The 27,986-nt window shown below is 41.5% G+C and overlaps 7 protein-coding genes across 9 annotated transcripts; 6 read left to right on the top strand and 1 right to left on the bottom strand.

Moving 5' to 3' along the window:
- Positions 1-6,725, top strand: RB195_003080 (uncharacterized protein; the record flags this gene model as incomplete). Of its 2 annotated transcripts, none has more annotated exons than XM_013440951.2 (13): positions 1-132; positions 193-238; positions 420-487; positions 2,254-2,358; positions 2,572-2,740; positions 2,909-3,052; positions 3,110-3,195; positions 3,854-3,959; positions 5,981-6,115; positions 6,176-6,272; positions 6,337-6,473; positions 6,535-6,605; positions 6,668-6,709. In XM_013440951.2, 13 exons carry the CDS (start codon positions 1-3, stop codon positions 6,707-6,709), a joined length of 1,338 nt encoding a protein of 445 aa, XP_013296405.2. The 2 variants fall into 2 exon arrangements, with proteins under 2 accessions (XP_013296405.2, XP_064056477.1); XM_064200596.1 differs by lacking the exons at positions 1-132; positions 193-238 and adding exons at positions 842-881; positions 1,858-1,922; positions 1,999-2,093 and having other exon boundaries at positions 422-509; positions 6,535-6,725.
- A 750-nt stretch (positions 6,726-7,475) lies between these two features.
- RB195_003079 (uncharacterized protein) lies at positions 7,476-8,270 on the bottom strand (the record flags this gene model as incomplete). Its single annotated transcript, XM_064200595.1, has 1 exon — positions 7,476-8,270. The coding sequence occupies one exon, from the start codon at positions 8,268-8,270 to the stop codon at positions 7,476-7,478; it is 795 nt and encodes a 264-aa protein (XP_064056476.1).
- Positions 8,271-9,963: 1,693 nt separating this feature from the next.
- On the top strand, positions 9,964-10,977 carry RB195_003078 (uncharacterized protein; the record flags this gene model as incomplete). Of its 2 annotated transcripts, none has more annotated exons than XM_064200594.1 (1): positions 9,964-10,977. In XM_064200594.1, one exon carries the CDS (start codon positions 9,964-9,966, stop codon positions 10,975-10,977), a length of 1,014 nt encoding a protein of 337 aa, XP_064056474.1. The 2 variants fall into 2 exon arrangements, with proteins under 2 accessions (XP_064056474.1, XP_064056475.1); XM_064200593.1 differs by having other exon boundaries at positions 10,021-10,977.
- Positions 10,978-11,409: 432 nt separating this feature from the next.
- RB195_003077 (uncharacterized protein) lies at positions 11,410-11,643 on the top strand (the record flags this gene model as incomplete). The annotated part of the gene is made up of 1 exon (XM_064200592.1): positions 11,410-11,643. One exon carries the CDS (start codon positions 11,410-11,412, stop codon positions 11,641-11,643), a length of 234 nt encoding a protein of 77 aa, XP_064056473.1.
- Positions 11,644-11,768: 125 nt separating this feature from the next.
- On the top strand, positions 11,769-12,020 carry RB195_003076 (uncharacterized protein; the record flags this gene model as incomplete). The annotated part of the gene is made up of 1 exon (XM_064200591.1): positions 11,769-12,020. The coding sequence occupies one exon, from the start codon at positions 11,769-11,771 to the stop codon at positions 12,018-12,020; it is 252 nt and encodes an 83-aa protein (XP_064056472.1).
- A 1,173-nt stretch (positions 12,021-13,193) lies between these two features.
- RB195_003075 (uncharacterized protein) lies at positions 13,194-20,450 on the top strand (the record flags this gene model as incomplete). The annotated part of the gene is made up of 6 exons (XM_064200590.1): positions 13,194-13,266; positions 17,247-17,330; positions 18,869-19,023; positions 19,104-19,172; positions 19,982-20,087; positions 20,323-20,450. The coding sequence occupies 6 exons, from the start codon at positions 13,194-13,196 to the stop codon at positions 20,448-20,450; spliced, it is 615 nt and encodes a 204-aa protein (XP_064056471.1).
- Positions 20,451-21,272: 822 nt separating this feature from the next.
- RB195_003074 (uncharacterized protein) lies at positions 21,273-27,292 on the top strand (the record flags this gene model as incomplete). The annotated part of the gene is made up of 11 exons (XM_064200589.1): positions 21,273-21,389; positions 21,477-21,581; positions 24,494-24,662; positions 24,845-24,988; positions 25,062-25,147; positions 26,000-26,105; positions 26,419-26,553; positions 26,613-26,709; positions 26,771-26,913; positions 26,992-27,042; positions 27,111-27,292. 11 exons carry the CDS (start codon positions 21,273-21,275, stop codon positions 27,290-27,292), a joined length of 1,335 nt encoding a protein of 444 aa, XP_064056470.1.
- Between the last annotated feature and the right edge of the window lie 694 nt (positions 27,293-27,986).

The following is a 27,986-nucleotide window of genomic DNA, read 5'->3' as shown; positions in this document are numbered from 1 at the left end:
ATGCTGATCGGTGCAACATTGTTCCTGCAGCAGTTATATCAGGGTGACTCAGAGGGGGAACAAAGCACAAAAAACCTTGAGCTGCAGATCAATGTACTATCACTCCTCATTTACGATTGTTTTGTTGCTCAGGTAAGACAGCGACAACTAGGCATGACCCCACGAACCGGAAAAATGTGAACGAACGTGAAGAAGCTTCATATCACTGATGGAATTGCGGAAGAAGCCTTGGAGCAAGGTATCAACTTTAGTATCTTCCGCTATGTCTCGTATAATATAACTACATGTTTGAATGATTCCTTTTGCGGTCATCATCATAAATTCTTACTATTTTACTTACTTACTACTACTTACTTATTTACTATGATTATGGTGCAGAAACTCGCTTTCGCGCAGTCGAGGAATCTCACATGTTTCAGGAATGGCAGTCGGTTTTGTGACCAACACCAGAATTACACATGGAACGCCTGCAGCTCTATACGCTAAAGTATGTTCCTTTCTTTGTTTAGGTTTGAGACGAATTCACACATACCACAACAGACATTTGCTGAAATCGCTTGAGTAGACAGTTCAATACATAAAGAGAGGCGGTGATGTGCACAACTACATAAAACAACAAAATCTACAAAATGACAGCCAGATTTGACATCGAAAAGCTAATCATCACCTTCTTACATAGCAACCACTACGGGCAACTCTCGTATGAATTGCGAATGCGTTCAAAATCATTTACTTAGATATGGATATGATGGTAGAAATGAGTGATTGAAGGTAACTCGAATTTTCCTTGATTTTTTAGTACTTATCTATCCAGAATCTAGCTTCCTTTATTCAAATTTAGCTGATGCCGCAGTCTACTGTGATGAAATGGGTGTTTCAAAGTATATTGTCATGCTGGATTGCTCAAAATCATCATCATTCTTCTTTTAATGCTTTTCTGCTAGAATTTTCAACTGTCCTCTTTCTGTCTGCCCACTTCTATGGCCCACAAACGACTTTATCATAGTTGTTTCAAGACGTCGTAGTCTAGTCCATCCTGATCCACTCTGGTCTGTTGTACTCTGTTACTTTCCACTGGATTTTACTGTGTTGGAACATTTAATGCTGTGCTCTAATAGCTGCTACTCGTCATCGGCATGCTCCGGCTTAACCTTCTGAATCGCTTCACTTTGTTTATTCAAAGCGAAGGAAAAAAAGGTACAGACGGAATACTTAATATTACTAGAAACATTCTATTTTGTTCATATAGGGATATGTGAAAAAAAATGAGAATGCAGAGATAGAATACATTAGAATGAGCAACTGATTGTAGCTTGTACAACAGATTTGCTGATAACATTACATGTCCCACCACAATCATTTGCCACTTCCTAAGGAACAGCTGACACATCAATATTCATACCAACCATGACACACCTCTGCTCATTTGCTTGACATATTTCCAGCTAAAGTATGGTAGATAGCATAAATCTTGTTATTAACTATTAGGTTGGCTACTTATTTTATTACCTTTTGAAGAAAAATTGACGCTTGAAAGCCAGAACATGCCTTTTTCTGGGAGCTCAGAAAAATAAGAGCGCTCAGAAAGCTCAGAAAAGTCTTGGTTAACCTAAACGAAAAGAATAAGAGTAAGAGTGCCACCGGTGCAATGCAAGGAAAACAAGGAAAACTTTTCCTTTGGCGACTTCGACAAGGAAAACTTTTCTTTTGGCGACTTACCACACGCAGAATTTCCGCATACTAACATCGGAGACAATTTGCGCACTCTCCTGGAGCGGTTCCCGAGCACGACACGGACGACATCTGCTCAACTCGACGTTGATAAGCGCACCGTCTTGACTCACCTATACGCTTCAGGCTACCGAAAAGTTCTGCCGATATTGGTGCCCCATGCGCTGAACGATGCCAACCGTTCATACCGGGTGAGCATCTGCCACTCATTGGTGCTCCGTTTGCAGTATAAGACGAGGTCTGTATAACAATAGTAAGAATACCTAGGACTCCCACGAGGTCTTCAGCAGCCACGGGAGCTACAAAAGAACTCACACCAACAGAAGGTTCTCTTCTGCTGTTTCTGGGACGAGAATGCTGTGGTGGGAGCGCTGCCCAACAACCAGACAGTCAAATCTAGGCGGGACAGCTTCGCCTGTTGGGCGTAGTCAGAAAATCTATCCTTTCTATCCTATCACATCACCTATTGTATCCGTGATGAAAAGAGAGTGACTCCGAGCTGGAAAACGGGACTACTTTCAGGGTATCTCCAGACACATTGGGTATGACGTCATTGCAAAGAATTATGGAGATGACTGCACCGATATTGCAAAACAACTTCTTTCCTATCCAGCTTCGAATTTCAAGGTATTTTTTTTTATCTTGACTCATTTCTTCCAGAAAAAAACTTTGTTTAGCAGCAGCTTTATTTCTTTTATTTCTTTTCCTTGTAAAGTTTTGGGAGCTATTTTTCATCTCTTCGATAATTATTATCCAACTAGTTAAACAGGGATGTTTCACTCTTGAAAAAAGAATCGGATGTAATTTTTGAATACTTTTCAAAGAAATGGTATGTTTTAGGTGATGATGGGTGGAGGAGCTAACTTCCTGAAGGACAAATCCCGAGGAGGAAGTCGTGAAGATGGAATCAACATAGATTTGGAGTGGAAGAAGCTCGGCGGAAGAAGAAAGGTATTGAATAATGTGCGCGATCTCCAAGCGGTTACGGAAAGCGATGGAAAACTGCTGGGTTCGTTTCGTTGCTGTTGACGTAAATCACCATCATAGTGAAAAACGAAAAGAAAGATAGTAGAGAGAAGAATTTGAATCCATTTTTTTGGCGAGTAATTTGTGTAGCGAGCAGTTTTTCAACGTTAACTGTTGTTGGTCTTATAAACTAGATCCCCTATTTATACAGGTATCTTTGCCCCTTCACACTTCCCCATTTATGTTGAAGAGCAAATCGTTGGCAAGAAAACAGTACCTCGATTAGTGGAAATGACAGAAAAAGCGATCAGGCAACTTCAGTATGACGAGAAGGGTTTCTTCCTGATGGTGGAAGGTGAGCATTCAAATTGTAGTGTCGGTAAAAAAAAAAAACTCCTGTTAGACCATTCAGGTGGTATGATCGATGTAATGGAACACACAAATCAAATGCACTTTGCGTTTGGTGAATTGTACGAGTTCGAAGAAGCTATTCGAAAGGTTCCTCTATTCTTAAAATAATAATAAGGATTTAATGTAAACACTGGATGATTTCTTGGTTTCGCCATACTAAGAAACTTCATAGTTCTATCGTTTTCTTCACCCTCAGAACCCTTGAGCTTAGCAGAAACGCGCGGCCATTTATTGTTATGGAAAGTAGAGAGAAACTCTTTGTTCTGATCTCTTAAAAAATCACTCAGTGCAAAAAATGAAAATAAGAAAATAGAGCGGCTCATCTCTTTACGTTTACCTTGCCGTTGTCGTCGGCGACCTCTTTCTTATTCAATAGATGATGAAATAGACACTCTGTTCATTTTTTCCTCTGTTCCATATAACATTTAATCAATTCGCCGAACATTTGTAACTTATTTTAAGCAAACTGAAACAACATGTCTGGGAGTTAGCTTTGGGGTGCTCTTCATATTCTTCCAGAAAATAGTTGGAGGCGGTTTTAAAGTTGATCTTTAAAAAGAAATTGTAAAAGAAAGCGGAAAAAACTAAGCAGCAGTTGTGGCCAAACTATCAGAAAAGAAAGAGAGGAAGAAGTTAACGTGATCGCACAGTTAATAAAGAGTGTTTTTGTAACTTTCAATGTTTACTACAACTTCTAAATCATTCAGCCAATCCTATAGATTACATAGAAGGCAACAATTTACAGGCGAGGGAAATGACGGACCCCTCAGAGACGTTGATTATCGTCACAGCGGATCACGGACACGCTCTAACAATGCCGGGCTATTTACCCGTTGAGGAAAGCCTATTCGGTTGGTGGTACGACTTCGGTGTTTTGAATTTTAATATGTCTAGAAACTTAGATGAATTTGATCAATCCCCTTTGAAAAGGTGGCAAATGCATATTTTACCGTTATAGTACTTTAAGTAGCACTCATAAATTGTCTTTGTTGAATTCTTTCCACTTGTACCTACGGGTCAAAATGCAGTTTTAGGACTTTCAATTGGAATGGGGAACTTTTCTTACAAAAAAGCACCCTAAATAAGGTTTTATGCTTGCCGTAATCTACAACGCCATCTCTAACTTTTCCCCCAGATTTCCTCACCTCGTCAAGGTTTGTGTTATGTTTGAGGAAGTGTAGAAAATGACAAAAAAAAAAAGCGTCAGGAGAAAACAATAGTAACACAAACGATACAAGAACTAAGAAATTGCTAAACTTCCATCAGCACTATTTTCAATAAATCGCAAGTTACATATTTTGGCAGTCCTCTTTACAAGGAAACGGAAATGGACTTCTTTCACGTTCTCTTCAATTTTATGCAGTAGATTTAACTAAGAAAGAAAATTGCTGTCTATATAACGAGGTTATTGTAATCCTTTATTCGTGTCTAACGTTTCGGCAATATCAACATCCTTAGAGTCTGAAAGGGTGAGATCGAATGTGATTTATCCGATCAAACGTTCTATCCGCCCAACAAAAGAATCCCTAAGTTTACTGCTGGGTCTCACAACTACAAGTAGAAGGGAGCATCGTACCTTAGGATCAGATGACTATCCTGCAACTTCTAGATACCTGTTGAGAAGTGACTAGCGCAATCAAATAACGGCCTCAAACAAGGCACGATTTTTCCCGCAATGCAGAGGCACTTCCCATTGCGATTCATCTTTGATGCCCTGGAGTGGATCCGAAAACCTCCCAGAGCCTTGCGCGCCGAAATATTAATTTCGCCGCCAATATCGTGATCTTAACTTCAAAATCTTCTCCGTTATGACGTCGCACCCTATGACCATTTTATGCAATGGAGTCACATGATTTTCTGTTGCTGTCCGGTATTCTTTGACTCGGATACTGTGTGATCTAACTGTTTCTCCAATGTATTCGTCACCACACTGTCCACAGGAAATAAACAGATAAACAACACATGAATTTGTGCAATCACCCTCGTTGTTGTCCAGACATAGTTTACACTCTGGTATAGTGCAAATACGATATATAGGCGATTGCAAATGAGCCTTTGCTTAAGATTACTAGGGGAGCTCCACGATAGCAACAGATTCTTTGCTCATCGCTTCCACATCCAACAGAAATCATTGGCGCCATCAGCAAGTCAACCCTTTTGAAGTCCAAAAAGTAGCGCAAGCAGAACGTGACAACTATTAAAATTTTGCTTCCCTATGTTTTGACGAGTAACTTGAAACGGGAGTTCAGAAATCAAGGGACGTCGCATTCGACTCCGACCACAGTCTAATTCTCAGCTTTCGGATACGGCTCCACAAGAGTAATCAAAGAACTCCTTTCCAATCGAAAATCGGCATGGAAAATATGAAAAAAAACGAAGGAAACATTATAAAATTTCGTGTGTATTCATGTCATGTTCAAGTCTGAAGCTTTGCGGTGCAGATTCTTTCGCAAAGTGCATCCAGGAAGCTAGAAGGAAAACTTTCACAGTTCTAATGCCTGCAAAGATAACCTGAAAATGAATCGATGACATGGGAGAAGTTGAAATTTCGTAAGAAAGGGAAAAAATAAGAGAAATTAAAAAATCGGTGCTTGATGAAAAAAGAAAAGAGAGAAAAAATTGCTGAAATTTTGTCCTCTACTATACATACAATAAATGGATATATACACATAGTAGTTTATTTCCATTTCTTTTCTCTTTCTTTGTTCTCTTTTTTCTTTTCTTTTTTTTCATTTCCTGTTGTCTCACGTAGGTGCCACATCTACGCTTTAGTGGCCAGAAGTTTCGCTTCTTTGATAAATGTGGTCCTCAGGAACATCATCGGGAATGCGACACTTCCTCGCCTCCTCAGGAATTAAAGAATCCAATTCAGGCAGCGACATAATAAAGCATTTTTTTGGTGACGAAGAGATCACTCTTGAAGTGCCCAGCATATTTTTCGCGACTGGGCCAGGATATCGGGGTGGTTACCGATTGATAGGTGATTACATTGATAAGGAGGAGCGAGGTGAGATCTTCGTGGAAGTAAATAGTCGTAACATTTGTAAGCTCCAAGGTGGAAATCTAGAGCAACCTCATTCTGCACCTCCGTCGGCTATTCCAATGAACAGTGGTCACCATGGTGGTGAAGATGTTGGCCTATGGGCAGATGGTCCGCTTTCCGAGTAGGTTATCTCACCAGTATTTGCTTTTTTTCTCCCTCACGCTTCACTTGAACTTGCTACTCAGATTATTTGCTTCAACGCTTGAAAACACTGAAGTGGCATACATTATCAAATTTTTGCTTTGTGCGAAGCATTTGGACTACACCTTTTGTAACGCATCAGCTCTAATTGAGACGTCAACACAGGATAAATCTGTTGAAGGTGTGATTGAAGTAAACCTTTTCTTTTTACTTTTCACCAACGCCCAAAACAAACCATTCAGGGAGCTTGGAAGGTCTGAGTGCAAAAATGGATCCAAAAATTCTTGTTCTATTAAGCATCTCAATGCTGACAGTCACTATTCTTTCTCTTCTTATTGCCATAGTTGTAATACTATTTCTATTTACCCATTTAAGATACGGAAACAAGCGGCAAGATTCAGCGGATCTTGGCAGTGAAAAATCGCCTGTTTAAATTGTATACATTTTTGTATTACTTTCTTTAAATTCTATCGCTTATAGAGCTTTGTGGTTATTTGCCTGTTTCTTTTTTTACTGCTATTGCTCTACTTGTAAGTTTCTGAAAAAAACTTTCTTTAACGTTTGTATCTGGAAAAGAAGTCGCTTGCGGAGACCGTTGAGAATGGTATAAAAAGTTTTCTATTATATCATAACATACATACTTATTGATTAAAAAGGTTGAATACACCGTTGCTTCAAAAACATACTTCAAAAAACTTAATCTAAATGCATATTTCCAGTTACATATTTCTCCACATAAAGGTATTACCAAAATTTTGTAAGTGCGAACCAGAACGTGAAGTCTGCGAAAGAATAGAATTTTCTGCTGCTGTGATTATGACTGACACAAAATAGTAGAAGTTCAAGTCCTTCATTTCGTTCCAACTCGTTTTCTCACACAGTTCTATTACAGATATGTACCAGATACTAAAGACCAACTAAGTAATTGAAAAGTTCGACTTTCAATGAACCTCGGCATAGTTGAATTTATATTATCGAGTTTGATAGGCTGTACACGAGGTTGTTAAACAAATTTATTGGCTAACGTTTCGGCTATATCGCCTTCTTCAGAGCCTGAAAAGGGCGATATTCAATCTACAATTCAAACGACCAACCTCTCCACAACTAAACTGATAGACTCCACGCCTACTTTCAATCACAAATTTAGCGACTACACTGAATGCTCACCTTATATCGGAGACGCCTAGCATGGACCGCTGACTGATCGATCACGAGGGCGAATGGTTCGAGTGTCACATTCGGATCGGACAAACCATTCGAGATATGGCGCGAGTTCCCGCGTTATCGACAGACATTCACCCTTGCGGTTCATTTTAGGGTTTTTGGCTTGGATCCAAAATGCCTCCAGCGATTTTCGAGCCAACGTTTCAGTTTCGTGCGCTAAGATTTGGGCCCTAATTTCAAAATCGGCTCCGTCGTGTTTTTGCGTCCTATGGGCACCTAAAGGTGTCCATTCTCGTAACCTATTCTTGCCGCTCACGTGCTCTTTGATGCGGACATACAGCGGTCGTGCCGTTTCACCGATATACTCGTCGCCAAAGTTCGTGCAAGAAATCAGGTAGATTACCCCGGATCTCAAGCAGTCTCCTGATCTACCTGTGGGACAAATAATACAGTTCGGTGTTGTACAGATGGTATCGTATAAACGATTCCGAACTAATTGACGTTTCAAATTGTTCGGTGGTATTTCAACGACCGAAACGGAGCTATCCAAGTCTGCTTTCCTCAGACACCGCCTAATGGCAGCGCTCACTTCATCGGAGATGTAAGGAAAGCAGAGAGGTATCTTATCTGCGGTGGGGTTTTCCACTTGCCGTGCTCGTTCACTTTGGTATCGTCTCGTTTCAGACGTTCGGACTTCATAACCATTCGAAACGGCAATTTCGTTAGCCAAAGTTAATGATTCCTTTCTCTCCTCAGGTCCACTACAAACGGTTCTTGCCGTGCGGAACATGTTGCTAAGCACAGCTTTCTTCATATGAAATGGATGAGCAGAAAGAAAATGAACCAAGATGTTTTTGTTACTGGGCTTACGATACCATTTCGTTTGGTACGTACCGTTTGAGATGCAAACCTGGATGTTCAGAAAAGGAAGCCAGTTGCCCTGTGGTTTCTCCCTAGCAAATTTTATGTGTTCGGTCTGTCGGTCCAACAAGCCAAAAAATTTATAATAAATTTGTTTAACAACCTCGTGTACAGCTTATCAAACTCGATAATATCCTAAGTAAATTTCTCAGATTCTATGATTCACATTACTGTTGTTAGCCCCAGTAACATCTTACCGACTGTAAATCGTTCCTTGGACTCACACTTTCTTGAAACATTCCAGTAAAACAATTCTGTACTTCTTCGAAGAGTCCGACAAAAGTTCTCAACGAGACAAGGACGCTTTGAAATCTCCCTCCTGCCTTGTCATGATATGATAGGTGGTTAATTCGTTAGAAAATTCTGTACCAATAGAATAAAGATTTTTTGTCTGTGTCAAATTTGTTGCTTGCAAATTCGATCCGATATGCTTTCATTAACCTCAGGCGATTCTGATTGAAGAAAAACGCGTTGCCACATCCTAGTCGCATTTATTAGCAGCAGGTGACCATCCTTCCCAGTCTGAACGTCCTCCTAAAGCCCGACTTCAGACTTTCTGTGGCGTTCGCTTCGTTCATCTTCACTTATCTATGAAAATTAATTTCAAAATTAGTGGCATTTTCTGCAAGATTAGAATTATGCTTTTTTTTACAATGGCTGCTCCTTTCTAAATAGATTTGGGCTGAAGATTTTATAGTTTTCTTTCTAAAAACATCAGTACTAAATTTGGAGATCTTTCAAACTTCAGCTTCAAACACTCTTTCGGTACCAATATAATATAGGGACAATTTGAAACCATTATTCAAAGCATGGTTCTAATCGCTAAAATAACCTTTGTATAACACTTGCATGTGGCAAACAGTGCTCTGAATAAAAGGATAAAGTTCCTGGTGTTATTCAATCCGCTTGGTATGCGCCCTCACGTTCACTTCAATTCAGATTCGTTCGAGGTTTACGAACGTGTAACTGCCCTATAAAATGACTTGCGGTGGCTAGCCGAGTCAGTGTTTTTATCCTCCCAGACAAGTCTGGTACCAATTTATCGACCCCCGACCAATTTATCGACCAATTTATCGGAGGGATGAAAGGCTTCGTGAGAACTAGGACGGATTCGAACCTCCGATCGATCGTGCAGGAAGCTCCAGCATATCCACTGCCTCAGTACCCTGGACACAGGCCCTGCCGTATCAGACGTCGGACGGCATGGCGACCGGTGAGACGCGATCAAATCTCCGGTTGCTCAGAACGTCTTTGATTCTGGACAAAGGCGACACAAGCACGATTCGCCGTGGAAACTGTCTCAGACTGTGTACTTACAACGCGAGAACAGTGTCCACAGACGCCGACCTGCATTCTTCGCCTCCACCCTCTGCGTCAAAAACCCATCAGTGTCATAAACTACTACTCAACGACATCAGCAGCTGATGAGTCCGAATTAGACGCGTTTTTCGAGGAGCTGGAGGAAGTAGTCCGCAACGAGAAGTCCTTCTACAAATTCTTTGTCGGAGACTTTAACGCAAAACTAGGAACGGCTACAGAAGGGGAATACAGGATTGGAAGATTTAGACTAGGGGACCGGAGTGAAAATGCAATCGTCTCGCCGGGGTGTTGTCCGCCGTCTCTTTCATGGTAACTCTCTTTTCATGAAGAAAGATCATCGTCGGTGGACATGGGAATCGTCCAATGGCGCGACTCGTGCGGAGATCGACCACATACTCACCAACTGGAGGTGGTGTCTACTTGACGTCTCAGTAGTACCATCCTTTTGTAGTGGTTCTGATCACCGTCTCCTTCATGCGAAAATACGATTTAGCCACACGATGGAAAAGAACATCTGCTATCGGCAACAAAGGAGAAAAGAAGTCGTCTATGACGATTGCATACTCGAGGACTCCTTGTCCCAAACTGACTGGCACATCGAGGAGGACCCAAACGTGGACTACGAGATGCTGCTCAGAGGATTACGAGCCTGTGCTGAGCGTGCCTCGAAGCCGCGCACGACAAACTTGGATCGAATTTCGAAGACCACCAAGGAATTGTTGGAAAGAAGAAGGGTCTTGAGGCTTGATCCGAATGCATCGCACATTGAGCGGTTAGTAGCAAACTCTAGCTGCAGAAAAGCGTTGCTGGAGGATATTTCGAAAGACAGGCAGAAGAAGATTCTTGAAGCAGCACAAAGAAGAACGAGTCTAAAGAAGTGCTGCAGGGATCTCCGCGAATATAATATTCCGCTAGCAGCCTTGCTGAGCGAAGACGAGACTCGCACGCCTTCTCGTCGTGAGATGGAAATCGTTACGAAGAAGTTCTACTCAAACCTTTTCCGTTCATTAACTCCTGTGTCAAGCCCGATGATCCCCACTGGTGAAGCCCCACCACGGATTCTCCCTTCGGAAGTACGAGTCGCTATCAAGAGCATGAAACCTGGCACAGCCCCCAGACCTGATTTTATATCAGCAGGCTTTCTTCGTGCTGGTGCCCATTCATTTCATGCAATCTTAGCAGCGCACATGACATCCTACCTTCAGAAAGAAATGTTCCCAGATCTTGCGTTCTTATCTATAAAAAAGGTGACCGAGAGGACCTTCCGATATGCTTGCTGAGCGTGTTAGACAAAGTCTTCACTAAGATAATCCTCACGCGCATATCCAGGACGCTGGATGAAGCCCAGCCGTCGAGGGTCATAGAAGTTTGCCGTGAATATCGCCTGCCCCTTGTTCTTCGACAGCGTAGAAACGAATGATAATGAAATCACTACCCTGAGATGAAAGGAGTATTCGTGTTGATAGAAGATTTTTCTCGAACCTTCGTTTCGCGAACGTTGGTTTTCGTTTCATTGGTACTGCTCTTTTCGAGCAATACCAATGAAGCAAAAACGATCCTCAACGAATTGAACGAAGCAGGGAAGAGAATAGGACTGCGAATACAGAAAGAAGGCACAGTTTATGAATAACGCCTACTGCGAGGACGGAGGAGTATAACTTGAAGGCTCCCAAATCGTCGAAACTTCATCATACGTATACCTCGGACGTTCTATGAACAACTTGAAGGAGGAACTGAATAGAAGAATGAGAGCAGCATGGGCAGCATTCGCACCCGTTAGGGAAGCTGCGAACCAACTGACGGACCAAGATCTTCGTGCCCATCTTTTCGACTCGACAGTTCTTCTAGCGCTCTGTTACGCAGCGGGGACGTGGGCGGACACTGCTGCCACGTCTAGGAAGCTACTTGCTACCCACAGAACTCTTGAGAGATGCCTTCTGAAGTAACCGGCGCACACACCACCTTGTCGGTCTTCGTAGCTCCGACTTAAGTATTCTTAAGTATTGAATGTCAGGTATTCGTGATATAGCGGAGTATATCAAAAGCAAAGCATAGATGTCCCTGTCACATTATGAGAAAAACCGACGATAGATGGACTAAAAGAACGCTAGAGTGGATCCCAAGAGATGCTAAACACCCTCGAGGGAGACCGCCAAAGAGATGGGGTGACGTGTTCGCTACACGAATGGACCAGCTGAGAGCTCAGCTGGATACGGCTCAAGGACCTCGTCAACGTCACTCACGAAACTTGAGAACATCTCGGATAACAATGGCGAGAGAACGAAACGAGCGGAAGAGATGCTGGGGCCTGCACGTTCAGTGAAGACATCTAAGAATCTAAGTAAGTATCTTGTGTGGGAGACTGAAGTCACCGACTTGATAAGACCGCGAAATTTATTGCATAGGCATGCATATGTCGCAAGTTGCTCAACTCGTCTTCGATCTTAGAGCAGAGCAACACGAGCGCGGCTCACCATAATGGCTGTTTCAAACTCTGTTCTTGCAACGCGGGAATCCTCAGATGCTGGCCTACATGTCCTTTTCGTAGAGCGCATTAATTGTTACGTGATTTACTCACTCTGCAGGAGATCAAGGGCAGAGACAGAGATGAATCACGATACACCCGTCATTTGCACGAGGATAGATTAAATTTGGTTTTGTTGTGCATCCATCGTCCATCTGGTCGACTCCAGCAGATCCTATCACCTAGACCATATTAATTTTTGCAGTCAGCACCAGAAATCCATAAGCATCATTAACTGCTCAACCCATCAACATTAACAGCTGATGAATACGAAATGGACGCAACTTACGAAGTGCTAAAGGAAGTGGTTTGCAACAACAAGTTCCTATTCGAGATCGTTTTCGGAAACTTTGATGATAAACTGGGGATGGGTACAGGAGAGGAATACAAGATTGAAGTCTTGTATCAGGAGATCTGAGTAAAAGCGGGAATGGTCTCGCAGAACAAATGTCTGTCACGCGTGGTTCTCAAGAACATGTTCCTTTGAAAAGGAAAAATCATCGTCTGTGTATATGCAAATTGTCCAGCGACAATATCCGTGCCGAGTACGACCACATACTCGTTCACCAGAAAGAGTGTCTACTTCACGTCTTAGCAGTAACAACTATGTACACTACCATCTCCTTTGAGCGGAAACACGATTCAGGAAATAGTACTCACGGAAACACAATAAAAAAGCATTTTTTTAAAATCACAAACGAAGAAGGAAAGAAATGGAATACGAAGATGGACACTATATTACACTCTCTTCGTCTCCTTCCAGCCTGAGGCGCTCTAAATAGGCAGTACTGGCATATGCATGTAACAACTTAAGCAATCACAATCACTAGGTGTCAGAGTCCCCATTAATGTACACAACAGCTTTTGGCTGCAGTCTAAGTTGAGGATGTTAATCACAAGCACTGTTACGCTTATTTCACCATTTGTGCGGTTGGATTCATTTGCTAGAACCTCATCCTCAAGAAGTGTCGGATGGTAGTCCAGACATTACTTTTACTGTACCTGCAATTACTTCGCATGTCGAAACCATCTCAAGAAGATCTTGGTAAATTGGAAATCAAATTGTTCTATTATAGCAAGAGCTTACATCTTTTACGTATCTACGGAAAGACGACAGATGAGCCAAATCTTTCCTGCTAGCCTTTATCGTGTGAGCGAAAAGTGCACTACAGTCAGAAACGAGATGTGGACTGTTACGACCATTTTGAGGCGAAATCGCATGTATCTAATTGTGTTTTCTTAGTAGCTGGGTGGTTAGGGTTGTCGCTACACCCCGCTTTGATTTACGGTTATATCGAACATTGCCGAACACAATTTGTCGTTTGCTAGATGCTGAATTGAGTATGGCAAATGCAGCTGTCGCCACGATTGGACCACACTCAATACTTATCAGAAATAAAGTCACCAAGGTTGTGGTGATCTGAATTGATGCTGATGTAAAAAATGGCATATACATGAAAAGCGCGATTTACATAGTTGGAGATTGGCAGAAAACTCTAATGTTACGCACTGTAACAAGCAACACCCATTAAAGTCAGAGCAATTGACATACACTCAGCACGCCGCCGAACGAGAATGAGCTGGCAAAGCTGACTAATGATGTTTCGGAGGGCATCCTAACCAAACTCCGCCATTGATGAACAACTTTACCAGGGAGCAGTGACGCTAGTCAGTAATATAAAAGATAGCCCTTTTGGATCTCTATCTTTGATCCAAAAGTAGCGAACTCAGGATTTAGGAGGCTGAACTGCTAGAGATATAGCGTGTAATGAGCTGAACTCGAATGCGATTGAACTTGTACTTGTTGCAATCCCTCTGCTTAGCTATATTCTCCGTTAGAAATGAGACCGCGTATACAACTCTGATTCATACCTGCAGGTGGTTGCCCTGTCTTTACTGAACGCAATCAGACACTTGAATATAGTAAAGTAAGAGGAAAGTGGGAACGTACGAGCTATATAACCTGCACTGTTATATGGCAAAACCTTCTAATACATTGAAAAATGTCGTCTGTCGCCCAGCACCATGCCAAGACTCATACCCTGAAAGGTCAAATGCCTGAGGGAAACATGAAATATTTGGCAACAAACATCCGTCTCGTAACACTGAACTATCGGTCGCTGTCAATAAACTCCAGCAAGCTGCTCTATCCAGACTTCTGTGATATCTGTATGCACCTTTTGCGGCATTGCAGGAAACACGCATCAGGAATCGTCCTCTCATTATTACCGACAATTATACCATCTACTGCGGCGTTGCTGATGAAAAGAGAGTAGTAGGCTGCACAATAGCTGCTAGGAACGATTACAAGAAAATGATGGAGGAGCTTTTACGATCATTGAGGACTCAAACTTTGGATCGTAAGTGCTCATGCACGGAAACCGCTGAAGACCCACAACAAGGACGAAGAACTGTGCGTTTTATGATGAACTCAATACATTGACGTCCAAGATATCAAGCCGGCAGGCGACAATTGTTGGAATTGATGCGAAAGCAAAGATGGGACCTGAAGAACAATCCGATTTGTTTTAAAAACGGTTCTATCCTTAGAGCGAACATCAGACAACAGAAATAGCCTGACAGACCTTTGCGACCAGACGAACCTCATCACTGCATTCATGTTTAAGAGGAATCATCGACGCCATCAGCTTACATGGCAAAGAACAACCCCGCAGTAAGCGAAAAGCCACAGACGGATTCGGAGGTTCTGGTCTGTATTCGAAAGATCCAAAATCTGGCGAGTGGAGACTATTGAATTAGCGCAGAAATGCTGAAATATCTTCCTCTTTCTTAGTTTCGCCAGATGATGAAAATCATCCGTCCAATAGAAATTGACGAAGGGATACCTGACTCGTGGAGACACGCTATCATAATTCCCCCCATAAAAAGTTATCTGTCACAGAACCCAGGAATTACCGAGGAATATAATTGCTGCATATAACGTACAAGGTTTTGAAGCGAATCATACCACCATATTTCATATTTCACCTCGCGAAGGAATCGCCCGTGACGAGAAATCCGGCTTTCGTCCTGTTCAACAACTGATCAGCTGTTTATTGTGAGGAGAGTGATTGAAGGGTGGCAGCGGTATTAGAAGCTTCTGAAGTTAGCCTTTTTGGACTTCGAAGCCGCCTCTGACTTTTCTCATTGAGGTCGCCTTCTCAATGTGGTTCGCCCCGACCGAGTTCCAGGAAAATTTGCACCAGTTATAGACGACATGAATAAAAGAATACTAGCTGAATGTACTACACCGTTCGAAATGGAAACAGGAGTGAGACAAGGGGTCATGTCGGGACCTTTTCTGTTCAACTTTGCCGTCGGTGAAATAATGCGAAGAGCAGTTGAAAAATGTCCCGCCGATGTCATTTTAGCGCCGTCTACACGTCCCTTGGTGGATCTCGAGTACGCCGATGATGTAGTAATCTTTGCTTCTAGCAGCGCGAAGTTACAACATGTTGTTGATATTGTATTTGAGTTAGTTGCAGCCTACGGACTGCGATTCCGCCCTGATAAATGCAAGCAAATGTGGACCTCCTCGAGACCCTCAAAGGGAATTAGGGTGCACGGATAACCTATCGAACTCGTGGGTGAGTTCTGTTATTTGGGCTATATGCTGGAAAACGATGGCAGCTGCGGAAGAGATATTTAGCAAAGATGTGCTAAGGCTTATTCGGCATTCAACCCATTGATCAAGTGCCTGTGAGCGACGTCCATCGCCAAATAAGTCTACCTGCAATTCTATCTATACGCAATTCTCCTCATCTTGATGTACAGATCGAAGACCTGTGCAGCGCTGACGATGATAGAAAAGCTTTACTTTTCTAGACGATTGATATTCTACTTTTGGCCGATGGTGTGCAATAGCGAAGAAGTTTGCTCTGAAGTGGATATGGTGCACCGGCGGATGACAAGTGAAAAACATGAACAGCCCAGCCTTCTGAAGTAGCCACGGAAAGCAACCTTCGCTCTCATGGATAGGTTGTGAGGAAGTCTTGTTCAAGTTGTCCTGAGAATGCTTCTAGATCCTAGCTGGACTGGAAAAGGTCCCCTGGTCGTAAAATTAAGTTTTGGACGGAGGTGGTGAAGTAAGATCTGAGGACAATTGGGTTCATAGGCAGTTCAGTCGAGACGTAAAATTTCGCCCCTTATGTAATGACGATGGACGAGTAGATTGTATGCAAATTTTAGTTGAGGACCGAACAGGATGGGTTTTAATATGTTAAAGGACGACACACCCCGCCGATGATGCGGATAGCCGCGTTAGGCCGTAACACTCTCCCGCCGAATAAGTCAAGCAAGTCAAGAAACGAGAGTTGCGAGCCTTACAAAGTTGATGGGGATTGGTTTAAAACATCTGGATGATTCCACTTTTAACTTCCTTACATACTGTTAATTCACTATACGGAGATATGAAAATGGAACCTATTTCATTTAAAACATCGCGTATCAGCAACGTTTTGATGGAACACTTGACTACAAAGTGTAAGACACATATCCAACTGCAGAGAGCTCTCGCGCTACGGTCGTCTTCACATTGACTTTTTTAAGCTAAACCCTAGTCGTAATTAACTTCGGATGGGGATCGCGGGAATTAAAAGTGTGCCAGCTCGACGTGTTCCATCCCTCTAAGCGAGATGAAGTGTGATTGAAATTCGTAGATTAGCGTGCTCGTAAAACGAGGCGAGGAACTTGCGGTAGCGAGAGATGTGAAAGCACGTTCTTCGTGTCTTCCGCAGCAATGGCCCGCAATTGCTATTCTTCGTTGCATGTTTTGAATGTTTCGTCAGATGGCGCGTTACACTCCTTACACTACAAAAGTTTATATTAAAGAATATCCTCACGAGTTCATTCGTGCATGTATCGGTACGTTTGACGTGCTTCCCACTAATTATAATTTGGGTCACAGGATATTGACCTAGCCCTCTGTGAAGCTATATATTTTCTACATTAGATGTATTGTTCATGGAAGACTGTTGTCTAAGAAGCTAGAAAAAACATCTGTTAAATCGCACTAGGAGATTTCAGGGCCTGAGGATGTTGAGTTTTGGAATCTCATTGCAAAAGAGAATATTCAACGTAAATTACAAAGAAATCCACATTTGCTCACAGGTATGGATCAAACTTTTTAAGTGTTACTATCCTACAAAATTCGTCTGCAGGTAATCTTCTTCACCTGTGTGTAGGGCATTTGCTCTGTTTCTATTATACTTTTTAATGTGCTTGGCTCCAGCCGATCACTAAACCGCGGAAAATTCCTTAAAGCTGGAAAAATACGTACTCCAATTGTTGTCTGTCTTTATGCACCATTTAACAAAAATGTAGTATTCAAATTTAGGCTACATTTGTAAAGGCTTTGTCTTATCAAATTTTGCAGATGTGTTTTTCTTCTTCACCAAAGGATGATGGGTGTCTGATGTAAAAAGCGTAAAACGATACTATATAACGCAGCATTTTAGTAGAGACAGCAACAGTAGAACCTTCCGTAAAAGCACTACCTTGTGGTTTGAGAAATTTAAGAAAAAGCAGGAAATGGAAGTGATCGCTAAGTTGCTGGTGGTGTATGAAAACGGAGCGCGATGAAACAGCTGCAGCACACTATTGTGTATTTTGTATAAATATGGACGAAAGCAGTCAATTATTAGCAGTTATTTTTACTGTGAGAGAAAATTACCAGGGAGTGGAGGGTATCTGAGACTATGTCAGAATATGATCAACCAGCTTCTGCATGAGAGTTTCCTCAATGTTTTATTTTATCGGAAAAAAGGTGTACTATTTTGTCTGTATTGTTTGGTACTGTGATTTTAAAGCAATTATACAGCCAAATGGGAGGTGTAGCGCAGTAAGAATTTCTCCTGTGGCAGCGCGATAGGTCGGACGTTGTGATCCTCCCTTCGCTATCTAAGCTTTTTACCGTTTCGGGGTCGATAAACTGGTACCAAACTTCTCTGGGGGATAAAAACACTGACTAGACACATGGGCTATCCCCCGCAAGTCATTGTAAGGTTGCACGCGCGTTCGTAAACCTCAAACGTTCGACTTCAACTCAAACGAAGTCTGAGTCGAAGGCAAACGGGTAGACTCATCCCCGCAGGAATTGATCAACACCGTACACTTAATCTTAATCTTAATCTTAATCCTTTAATCCTCCCATCCACAACAGTTCATTTCACCTGGACATGCATAAAATAGGAGGTGACCGCCCTAACATTGGAGTGGTAACTCTAGCGATGAGATGCTTCTTGATACGACTTCTCATCGTTTGTCATTATTGTGTCATCGTTTGTGCACCACACATTCAATAGTTATGATTGTTTTCCGCATCCATTGTAGCGGCACTGTAAATGTTCCAATGCATGAAAAACACCTAAACATCATCATTCTGCATGTCGTATGCAACGTGAGCAATAAGACAAGATCTTTGCCTTTTCTTACTCTATTCGCTTCCCCTTCATATCGAGTTACGCAACCTAACTTCCAGTCTGGTTTTAGTTGGTGATCAAATCGTGACGGATCAACCTTAAGGTTTATTTGTTGTCTGCATCACTTCCTGTACTAGATTATTACCAGCTTAGCAGTGGAGTAGATTTTTAATCACTACTTTCATCAAAGCCAAATTCTTCTTTGTAATACAAATCTTGCGCTTTCAGCAAAGAGGCCAAAAAATGTGATTCTATTTATTGGTGACGGAATGGGCATCTCAACAGTGACCCTGGGGAGAATCAATAAGAACCAGAAGGCGGGCAATAAATACCTGAACAAACCACTGTATTTCGAAACGTTTAGCGTATCAGGACTAGTAAAAGTAAGTACTTGATTCATCTACTAAGTATGAGGAAAGATTTTTGTTTGAGGAAGTCTTAGAGTTTTGCGTTAAATATTTAGACGAGCTCTTTCTCCCAATATGTTACTGACTCGGCGGCAGGAGCAATGGCACTTCTTAGTGGAAGAAAGGTGGGTGCCAATTCCCTGAAGACAGCACAAAACACTATGTGATGTCTGGACGATTGTTTTGTAGTCTCGTAGTTTTTGTTAGTTGTAGCGAAGGGCATTCAGTGATGCAAACAATAAACATAAATAGTGCTATATTACAGTACTATAGTATTATACAGAAGAAACATTCCAAGTTTTGCGGTTCTAACTAAAACCTAAATCGTCAGCTAAAAACACAAATTATAAAGAGGGGAAATTATGCAGTCTTCACATTTTCTATGTTATTGTTTGGTATCCTTGCAGGTAGATGGTTCAGGTCAACTTGAAAATAGCAGAAATAGCAAGTAACTTACCATTTGTTGCCTAGGACCTCTGTGTCTTCCCAAACACCTACTTCTATGTCTCATTAGCTGTTTTCAAAGCCTCGGAAAATGTTTTTTTTATATTTTATTTCATCTTTATTGAATCAATGCCGGAAATGTTAAAGGAAATCAAAATGCTTTTACTAGTGTGGTACGCGATACAGCATTGGGCAATTTTTTTTCGAGGAAACCTATAAACGCATTCTCTAAATGGAACGCGATTTTACAGCGAAAATTAAGTGTAGTGTAATGGCGTGGGAAAGACGACGAAATACATTTTCTCGACAAACATCTTAAACAAATCAACAGTTCAAAATGGTAGTCAAATCAGGGTTCGTATCAATCCACCAAAAATTGTTCTGCCACGGTAATAGAAGATTTACTTGATGGGAACATAAGTTGGCCTTAGCACGCGAAAATTTCTTGATTTCGGAAGACCTACCAGAACTTGTGCTACTTGTTGTTCAGGTGGAGTCATTGAAATTGGGCTTACTGCCAACTTCAACCGACATTTGCACGAACTTTGAGGGCTCCCATATCACTGATGGAATTGCAGAAGAAGCTTTGAACTTAGGTATCGACTTTGCTGTATATCATAAAAACACTGACTTGACACAACGGCTAACCCTCGCAAATCACTGTGAAGGCTAGTTACTCCTTCTTAAATTTCAAACGATTCTGAAATTAAGTGACGTGGTGGCAAATTGACTAAACCCAGAGACTTTATTCTTTCTAAAAGTTTGTTCGTGATAAACATGCAAAATAACACGTACAATCGAGGGTCATCGATCTAATCTCATATAATTTAGGAATGGAAGTCGGTTTCGTGACCACCACAAGAATCACACATGCGACTCCTGCTGCTCTCTACGCTAAGTTATGTTCCTTTTTTCTAAGCATGAAACGAACATACACCTTCACTACAAATGCTTACTGAAATAAAGTGAATTGAAAAGTCGAAAGTATGACAGAAACGAATGATAGAAAGTTAAACAGGTTTTTGTGACTCAGAATTCTGAGCACTTATTCGTCCTAAATTGAGTAGGATTTCACTTATTCCGGTTGACGGCTCAGTCTATGACGGTGAAAAACAGTTATTACATTTGAATAATTACCTACACGTGCTGGAAGTTGTTGAACTGTTATCACGTGGATGTCTACATCTGTACTTTGTCTATTTTGTCTATTTTTTGTCTGCTAAACAGCTTTGTTTTTGCGAATGTTAATCAATATTGAGTACAGAAAACATCTAGTTTGGTTGCAATTTGGTAGCTTTAACTTAATAATGCTCTCATTTTCTATCTCTAAAATGCATTTCATGCTTTAGCCTTGAAATATTTATGAGAATCTCCGAGTTCTGTTGTTGTCACTGTTCCTGTGTAGGAGGATATTTCTCTTCTTCACTTAATCCTCATTGTTTCTGTTCGACGTATTTTTGTGATTTGGAGCATCACCCCACAAATCTGAGGTGGTACGGATTTCAGGTGGATGATTCGTATACGGGATGGGAGACTATGGAGAGGGGAGGAGGTGATTCCGTCCAATTCTTCCTAATTGACGTAAAAAACGGTTCGGAAGATGCGGCGCGTGTACAGGGTTGGCGCGCTGCAATCAAACTCGTTGTAGAAAATAGCGCGCCGGAACGTTCGAAGCCGTATCTTCTGGGCCGTTTTTTTTCACGGTCTACGATCCCGTATACGAATACTCCACCTGAAATCCGTACCACCTTAGATTCGCGGGGTGATGCTTTTAAGAATGAATGCTTAATTACTTGAGTGTAATTGGGTCATTCCAAGATGGCGATCAAAGTTCCGCATGGCTAGTACGAGGAATAGCTATTAGCATAACATTTGCCACTTGCTACTTTATACTTTGGGTTTGTCGAAGCAGAACCATTAAATCCTAAAATAATACCGTGCTGAAAAAAGAGTGACCACGAATCAGAAAATGTGATTATCTTCAGGGCGTCGACAGAAAAATTGAGTTTGACAGTACAGCAAAGAAATTTGGGATAAACTGCGTCGACATTGCAAAACAACTCCTTTCCTATCCAGCTTCTGAATTCAAGGTATGGGCTCATTTGTTCGCTAGACTCTTCTTTGCAGGCCTCTGAAAACTTGTCGGAGTAGTCTCCCATTCGGGCGTAGGCGCCCCTTTATCACTAATTTAGACATGGCTTATTTGAAAGACTAGTGGGCTCAGTGAAGTAGTTTCACTGCAGTACACCCAGCTCTACGTCTCACAAACAGAAGATAACTAGAACAAGATAGAAAAGAGAAATTATGGGGATAACCTGATTGAAACTCGAAAAATCCGAGAATGATGATGATGGTAACTCGCTGCCACCTACTACAGAAAGATTTTCTATTCGTTTGAGACGGAAACAGCTATGGAGGCGTCTGAAAATTGAGTCCCTATTCGGTTCTAAATAATGTTCCTTAAGACGTAGAACAATTTTGCGGCCAGAGCTCCTCAATTCTACAGCCGATCATTGTCCACATGAAAAAGGAGCTTCAACAACTCAGAATACCAAACACCATTCCTGGGGATCAGTGCGAATGTTGGAATTTGATGAAATAGGATGAACGTTGAAAGCAGACAGTTATGCTGTCATGGTTTTTCTGATTATTAACATTATTGACATTATTTGCATACTTGGGGTCAACCAGACAGGACTAATGCTGACCAATTTTAACGATGTTTGTGAAAACTTCCCTATGTCTGAAATCTTAGATGGTGATGTTCACGAGAAAGGGGAAAAATGAAGAAAAAAAGTATGTGACGCCATTTCAAGTTTTCTCGGAATAGGTACACTACCGGCACCCCAGCTTTTCGCATCTCTGTGATGAAGCTATGGAGTATACACCCGTGAGTGTGTGATGCGGGAAAGTAGGAGAACTTTCCGGTTAAAATTCCTGGTACCTTTATTCTTCTGAAATATTGATGACCCATGAGCAGAATGGAAGTGTGACTAACAATAGGGAAGGCTATATCGAAAGGATCGCGCTAGGAGCATTCCGTTTTATGCGGCTGAACGAGCAGATGCGGAGAACAATCCGCTAAAAATGTGCGAAATAAAGATCGATGATGTTGATGGATGATATTGTGGTTGTCAAAGAAAGTAAGGAGAATTAGAATTTGAAAAATAGGAAAAATGTGGAGTACGGCCGGGTAAGCGATGTTGATGTTGATGAGGCGATGGACAGACGATAACAGTGCACTAAAGGTGTCATTATGTGTAAAGGGGACTATAAAAAGACCGCACCAAACGTCCCAATAGACCCTCTTCCAAGAACCCTTCGATGGATGATGTGATATGGCTTCTTGCTATTGTGCGAGTGAACAACTTTTGCAACAAAGAGGAATGGAATCCTTACTTGTGCCAGCTTGATCAAATCTAGGATTATTGTGAGAACAGGCGAAACGTGTATCCAAGACGAGGACGACGATGAGGATTTGGACAGTAAGAAGGTGATGTGAAAAAAGTGAAGCAAGTGAAAAAAGAATAGGAACGATTAAGTACATTTAGCTAACTACATTTTTTTTATATTTCTTTTCAGTACGCTTAATGTGCTACGTGATGACGGTTCCCAAGAGAACTCTGGAGTGGTTCATATTTTCTTTATCTTGGAATTCCACTGAAGCCTAAAAAGGAGAGTAGAAAAACACCCCCCTTCCTTCTCTCAAATAGTTAGCGCTCGTTTTTTTAAAATAGGGCGTAATTACGATCCAAGATGATGCGATCAAAACCTGATTTGGAAGTTCACGATTAAAGGCATCACCCCACGAATCTGAGGTGGGACGGATTTCAGGTGGAGAGTTCCTATATATCGTAGGGATCGTAGATTACGGAGAGGAGGGTGATTCTTCATCTGAAACTCGCACCACCCCAGATTTGTGGGGTGATGACTTTAAGGAATGGTTACCTTTCGTTGTAGAAACTTGTACAAAGTAATAGTCTAATTCATTTCGTTTCACCAGATGTGATAAATATTGAGTATACCTATTTCCCGAAATCCAAACAGAACCTACTAAAAAGAATAAAGTCATTAAGTAGTGGCGTATCAATCCACTTGGGATGCGCCAACGCGTTTTACTGGAATTCGCAATCGTTGAGGTTTTGGAACGCGTACTGGCCTATACAATGACTTGAGGTGGCTAGCCATGATCAACTCAGTGTTTGTACCTTCCCAGGCAAGTCTAGTACCAATTTATCGACCACGGGAGGATGATAGGCTTGGTTTGCACTTGGGCGGTTTCGAGCCCTCGACCAGATTACTTTCCAAGGAACACTGTGGATGCTTATAATGCAGCTCTTCTGTGGAATAGAAACCTCTCGGAATAGTAGTAGCTCTGTTTCTTGTTTCTGTAAAATCTTAGGGCGATTTCTTAACCATTTGAAGAATAGGCACCCAGTAGCTTAAGCCATGGTTTTTAGCACAGTGAATAGTATGGGAAACGAAGATTTTTGGTATTTTGAATTGCAAAAAATTAGTAGTTTTAAAAGCAAACGTTGAGAATCGTTGAATACTGCAGCGAGCAATAACTGATTTCACTGAGAGAGAGAGAGCTTGATAGGAGAATGGGAAAAAAGGAAGGTTTAAGAGTGTCAAAAAAGTGTTTGTAGCTAGCCACAAACATGTAAAACTGCTTTTCCTACCAAATGGGACACTGATTAGGTGGGACCGCGGGTCCCGTTCTATGATGAAAATGTCCACTGCTCACTGTGATACAACAGTACACGGTTTGGTCACAAAATTCTTCTCATGATAAACACTGCAGTCCGTGTTGTCGTGAGGATTGAGGTAGTTAAAACGCTCTCCCGCTGAGCTGATCTCTTAGATTTGACAAGCACATATATGACATGGGGGTGAAAATAAAGATCGCTGAGTTTCACTTGACTAGAGTCAGGTTTCGCTCCTCCTTCCATCTTGGGCATATTTGCTTCTTCAAAGAGATGGCATCCAAAATTTATTCTAGGTGATGATGGGTGGAGGAGCTGAATTTCTAAAGGAAAAATCTCGAGGCGGAAGACGTAAGGACGGAATCAACATAGATTTGGAGTGGAAGAAGCTTGGCGGAAGAAGAGAAGTGTTGAATGATGTGTACGATCTCCAAGCCGTCACAGCTAGTAATCATAAATTGTTGGGTTCGTTTTTTTTTAACGAACGTAAAGTAGTATAGTAGAGAAGTTATGATATTATAATGACAGAAGCTCCTAGAAACTAATCTTGGATCTAATCTTTCGATATTTCGTGCGAGTAACTAGTTTTCTGGACATTCTTTAACACTTGAATACTGTCGATCTTGTAAACTAAACCCTCTATACAGGTATATTTGCTCCTTCGCACCTTCCAACCTATATCCAACAGCAAATTTCTGAAGAGAAAACAGTACCTCGACTAGTGGAAATGACAGAAAAAGCGATCGATCAGCTTCAGTATGACGAGAAGGGTTTCTTTCTGATGGTGGAAGGTGAGCACTCAGTTTATGGGGTGGACGGTGTTTGCCTGGTGGTGGGATTTAACGACAAAACTCTTCAATTCAGGTGGTGCCATCGATCTTATGCAACACCAAAATCAAATGTACCTAGCGTTTGGTGAATTGTACGAGTTCGATGAAGCTATTCGAAAGGTTCCACCTTTTTCTGGAATATCCTTATGCATTCTATGTATATGGACGCTACGCAGTTAAAGGCACTATATCACGATTCTGAAGTGGTGCGGATTTCAGGTGGAGTATTCGTATACGGGGTCGTAGATTATGGAGACGGGGGTAGTTCCGCTCATCTCTCTCTGCATCGCTGCAAACAGCCGCCTCCAGAATGATGTTTTGTACGACGCCATCTATTGCAACGCTCCACCTCTTGCGTCGCCTCCGCCCTGCAATTCGTCGAAAATCAATTCGGACTGCCCCGAAAGGCAGTAAGGGACGCTACGCGTGCAAGGGTGGCGCGTTGCAATAGAGGGCATCGTTCAAAACAGGATTCAAGGGCCGGCTGCTTGCAGTGATTCAGGAAGAGATTGGCGGAACCACCCCGGTCTCCATAATCTCCGACCCCGTATATGGATACTCCACCTGAAATCCGTACCACCCCGAAATCGTGGTATGCTGCCTTTAACCTCGGGTTTGGCTACACTGTGGAGATCAGCTTAGAAGAAATCATTGTAATAAGAGCTCCTAGGAACTTATTTCGACTTTATTTCCGTTATTTTGTAGGATAATTAGTTTTACAAACACTTTTTGTTCTTCTTCAAATATTGTCGATCTTGTAAGCTCAATCCTATAGCTTCTGTGTTGAGCAGTTCAGCTGCCGTGAAGTCGTCTTAGGTATACCCGAACCTTCGAAAAAAAAGAGAATAGGAAAAGTACGTAATCGCATAGTTTTTATACAGAGAATGTTTGCGTTTTTTTTTACTTGACTTTTTGCGACTTTTAAATTCATGAATTGATCTTATAAGTTTCATTGAAGACAACAATTTACAGGCAAGAGAAATGACGGACCCCTCAGAGACACTGATTATTGTCACAGCGGATCACGGTCATGCTGTCACAATGCCGGGCTATTTACCCGTTAAGAAAAGTGTATTTGGTTGGTGATGCTAATTGGGTGTTTGAAGTTATGATATGTCATATGTCTTGGAAATGGGCAACTATTTAAATAAATTTGACCAGTCCCCTTCGAAAAGGTGACAGATGCAAATTTTACCGTTATAGTACTTTAAGCAGCATTCATAATTTTTTTGTCGATTTTGTTAATTTTTTGTGTTGTTTTTCCACTAGTACCTACGGATCAACACATAGCGTTTTGTTTATTTTTGTTCTGTTTTTTTTTCTCAAGGTTTTTAATGGAAATGCAAACTTCTCCTACAAAAAAAAATCCTAGAGAATACTTTATGACTTAGGCAGCGACATAAGAAAGGGATTTCATGGTAACGAAGAGGTCATTTATGAAGTGCCCACCATATTTTTTGCAACCGGACCAGGATATCAGGGTGGTTACCGTTTGAAGAGTGGTCATATTGATGTGGAAAAGCGAGGTATATGGGTAGTTGGGTAACAGCAACATAAAACAAACAGCAACAAAAAGGAATTCTAGAGAAACCTCATTCTAAACTTCCATCAGCAATTCCAATGAGAGTTGCTGCGCATGGAGGCGAAGATGTTGGTCTATGGGCGGATGGGCCACTTGCCGAGTAAGCAATCAGCTTTTCTCTCTTACTTTTTATTAAACTTATTAACTTATTCATCACTTAGGTTGTTTTCATCAACGATTGAAAACACTGAAGTGGGTTACATTGTTAAATTTTTGCTCTGTGAGGCGCACACGGATAGCGCATTCTGCAACGGCAGCCATCCGACCCAAGGTCGAACGCCAAGGCAGTATACATCTGCTGAAGGCGTGTTCTCAATAGATCTTTTCTTTTTCCTTTTTCTATGCTTCACCAACATCTAAAAAGGATCATTCGGGGGTTTAGGACATCTGATCCACCAAGGGGATACGAAAAGCCGGCACAAGTCTATCAAAGGTGTATTTGAGCAGATCTTTTCTTTTTTCTTTCTCATGTTTCATCAGCATCTAAAAGGAATCATTCAGGGATTTCGGGACACTTTGATTCAGAAAGCTTTACTGTGTTAGGCATCTCACTGCTGGGATTCACAATCTTTTCTCTTCTTACAGTCATAGTTGTCACAGTATTGGTATTTATCAATGTAAAATACAGAATCAAACAGCGAAAATCAGCGGGCGTGGATGACCCTGAAAAATCGCCAGTTTAAATTGTATATGTGTTTTCAATTTTTTATTAAAATTTTGCTGTTTATAACGCTGGTTGTTTTAGTTACTTGACAATGTTAATTTCTGGAAAGTGTTTGTTCCAAGTAAATTTTCTAAATTGCAATAAATCTATAACTATCCGAAGAGGTTTTTAATGCCAGGGAAAAGAATCAACAAAGGAAACAGACGAGAACCAACTAAAGCTACTTTTTATATTACATATAAAGCGCAGTCAAGTTGATATCGAATTCTCTTCGGCTTTCTTTAAAGCTCCTCCTTTTTTTCGATAGTTTTCTATTTTTTTTCCATAAATCAGTCCATTACAAGGTTTACGCTGTCTTGCAAAAGTTCCCTCCCACTACTTTTCTTGAATATTTTGCTTCCCTCACCTCTAAGCTTGCAAACCTTCAGATCTCAGTCTGTAGGAATTGAATTTTTGCCTAATTTGCTTATGTAAATATGTACAATTAGCATCTCCCTTAAATACTAATTCTGAAAAATTCATTTTTTCCTAGTTTGGAAATCACTTCTACTGCCAAGGCTTCCCACGAAGACTTCGATTTGTATGGAATATAATGTCTGCCTAGCCTTTTAGGTGTAATTGTGCATGCCTGGCGTTGTTCTTGAATGAATTTTGGATTTCGCTTCAAAAAATCTACGAGGAACGCTAATAATGAGCAGATAAAGGAATAGAGA

Source organism: Necator americanus, chromosome IV, assembly GCF_031761385.1.
Source record: "Necator americanus strain Aroian chromosome IV, whole genome shotgun sequence".
Classification (NCBI taxonomy): Eukaryota; Metazoa; Nematoda; class Chromadorea; order Rhabditida; family Ancylostomatidae; genus Necator; species Necator americanus.
The sequence above is the reverse complement of the archived record's forward strand: the minus strand, read 5'-3'. Positions and strand labels throughout refer to the sequence as shown.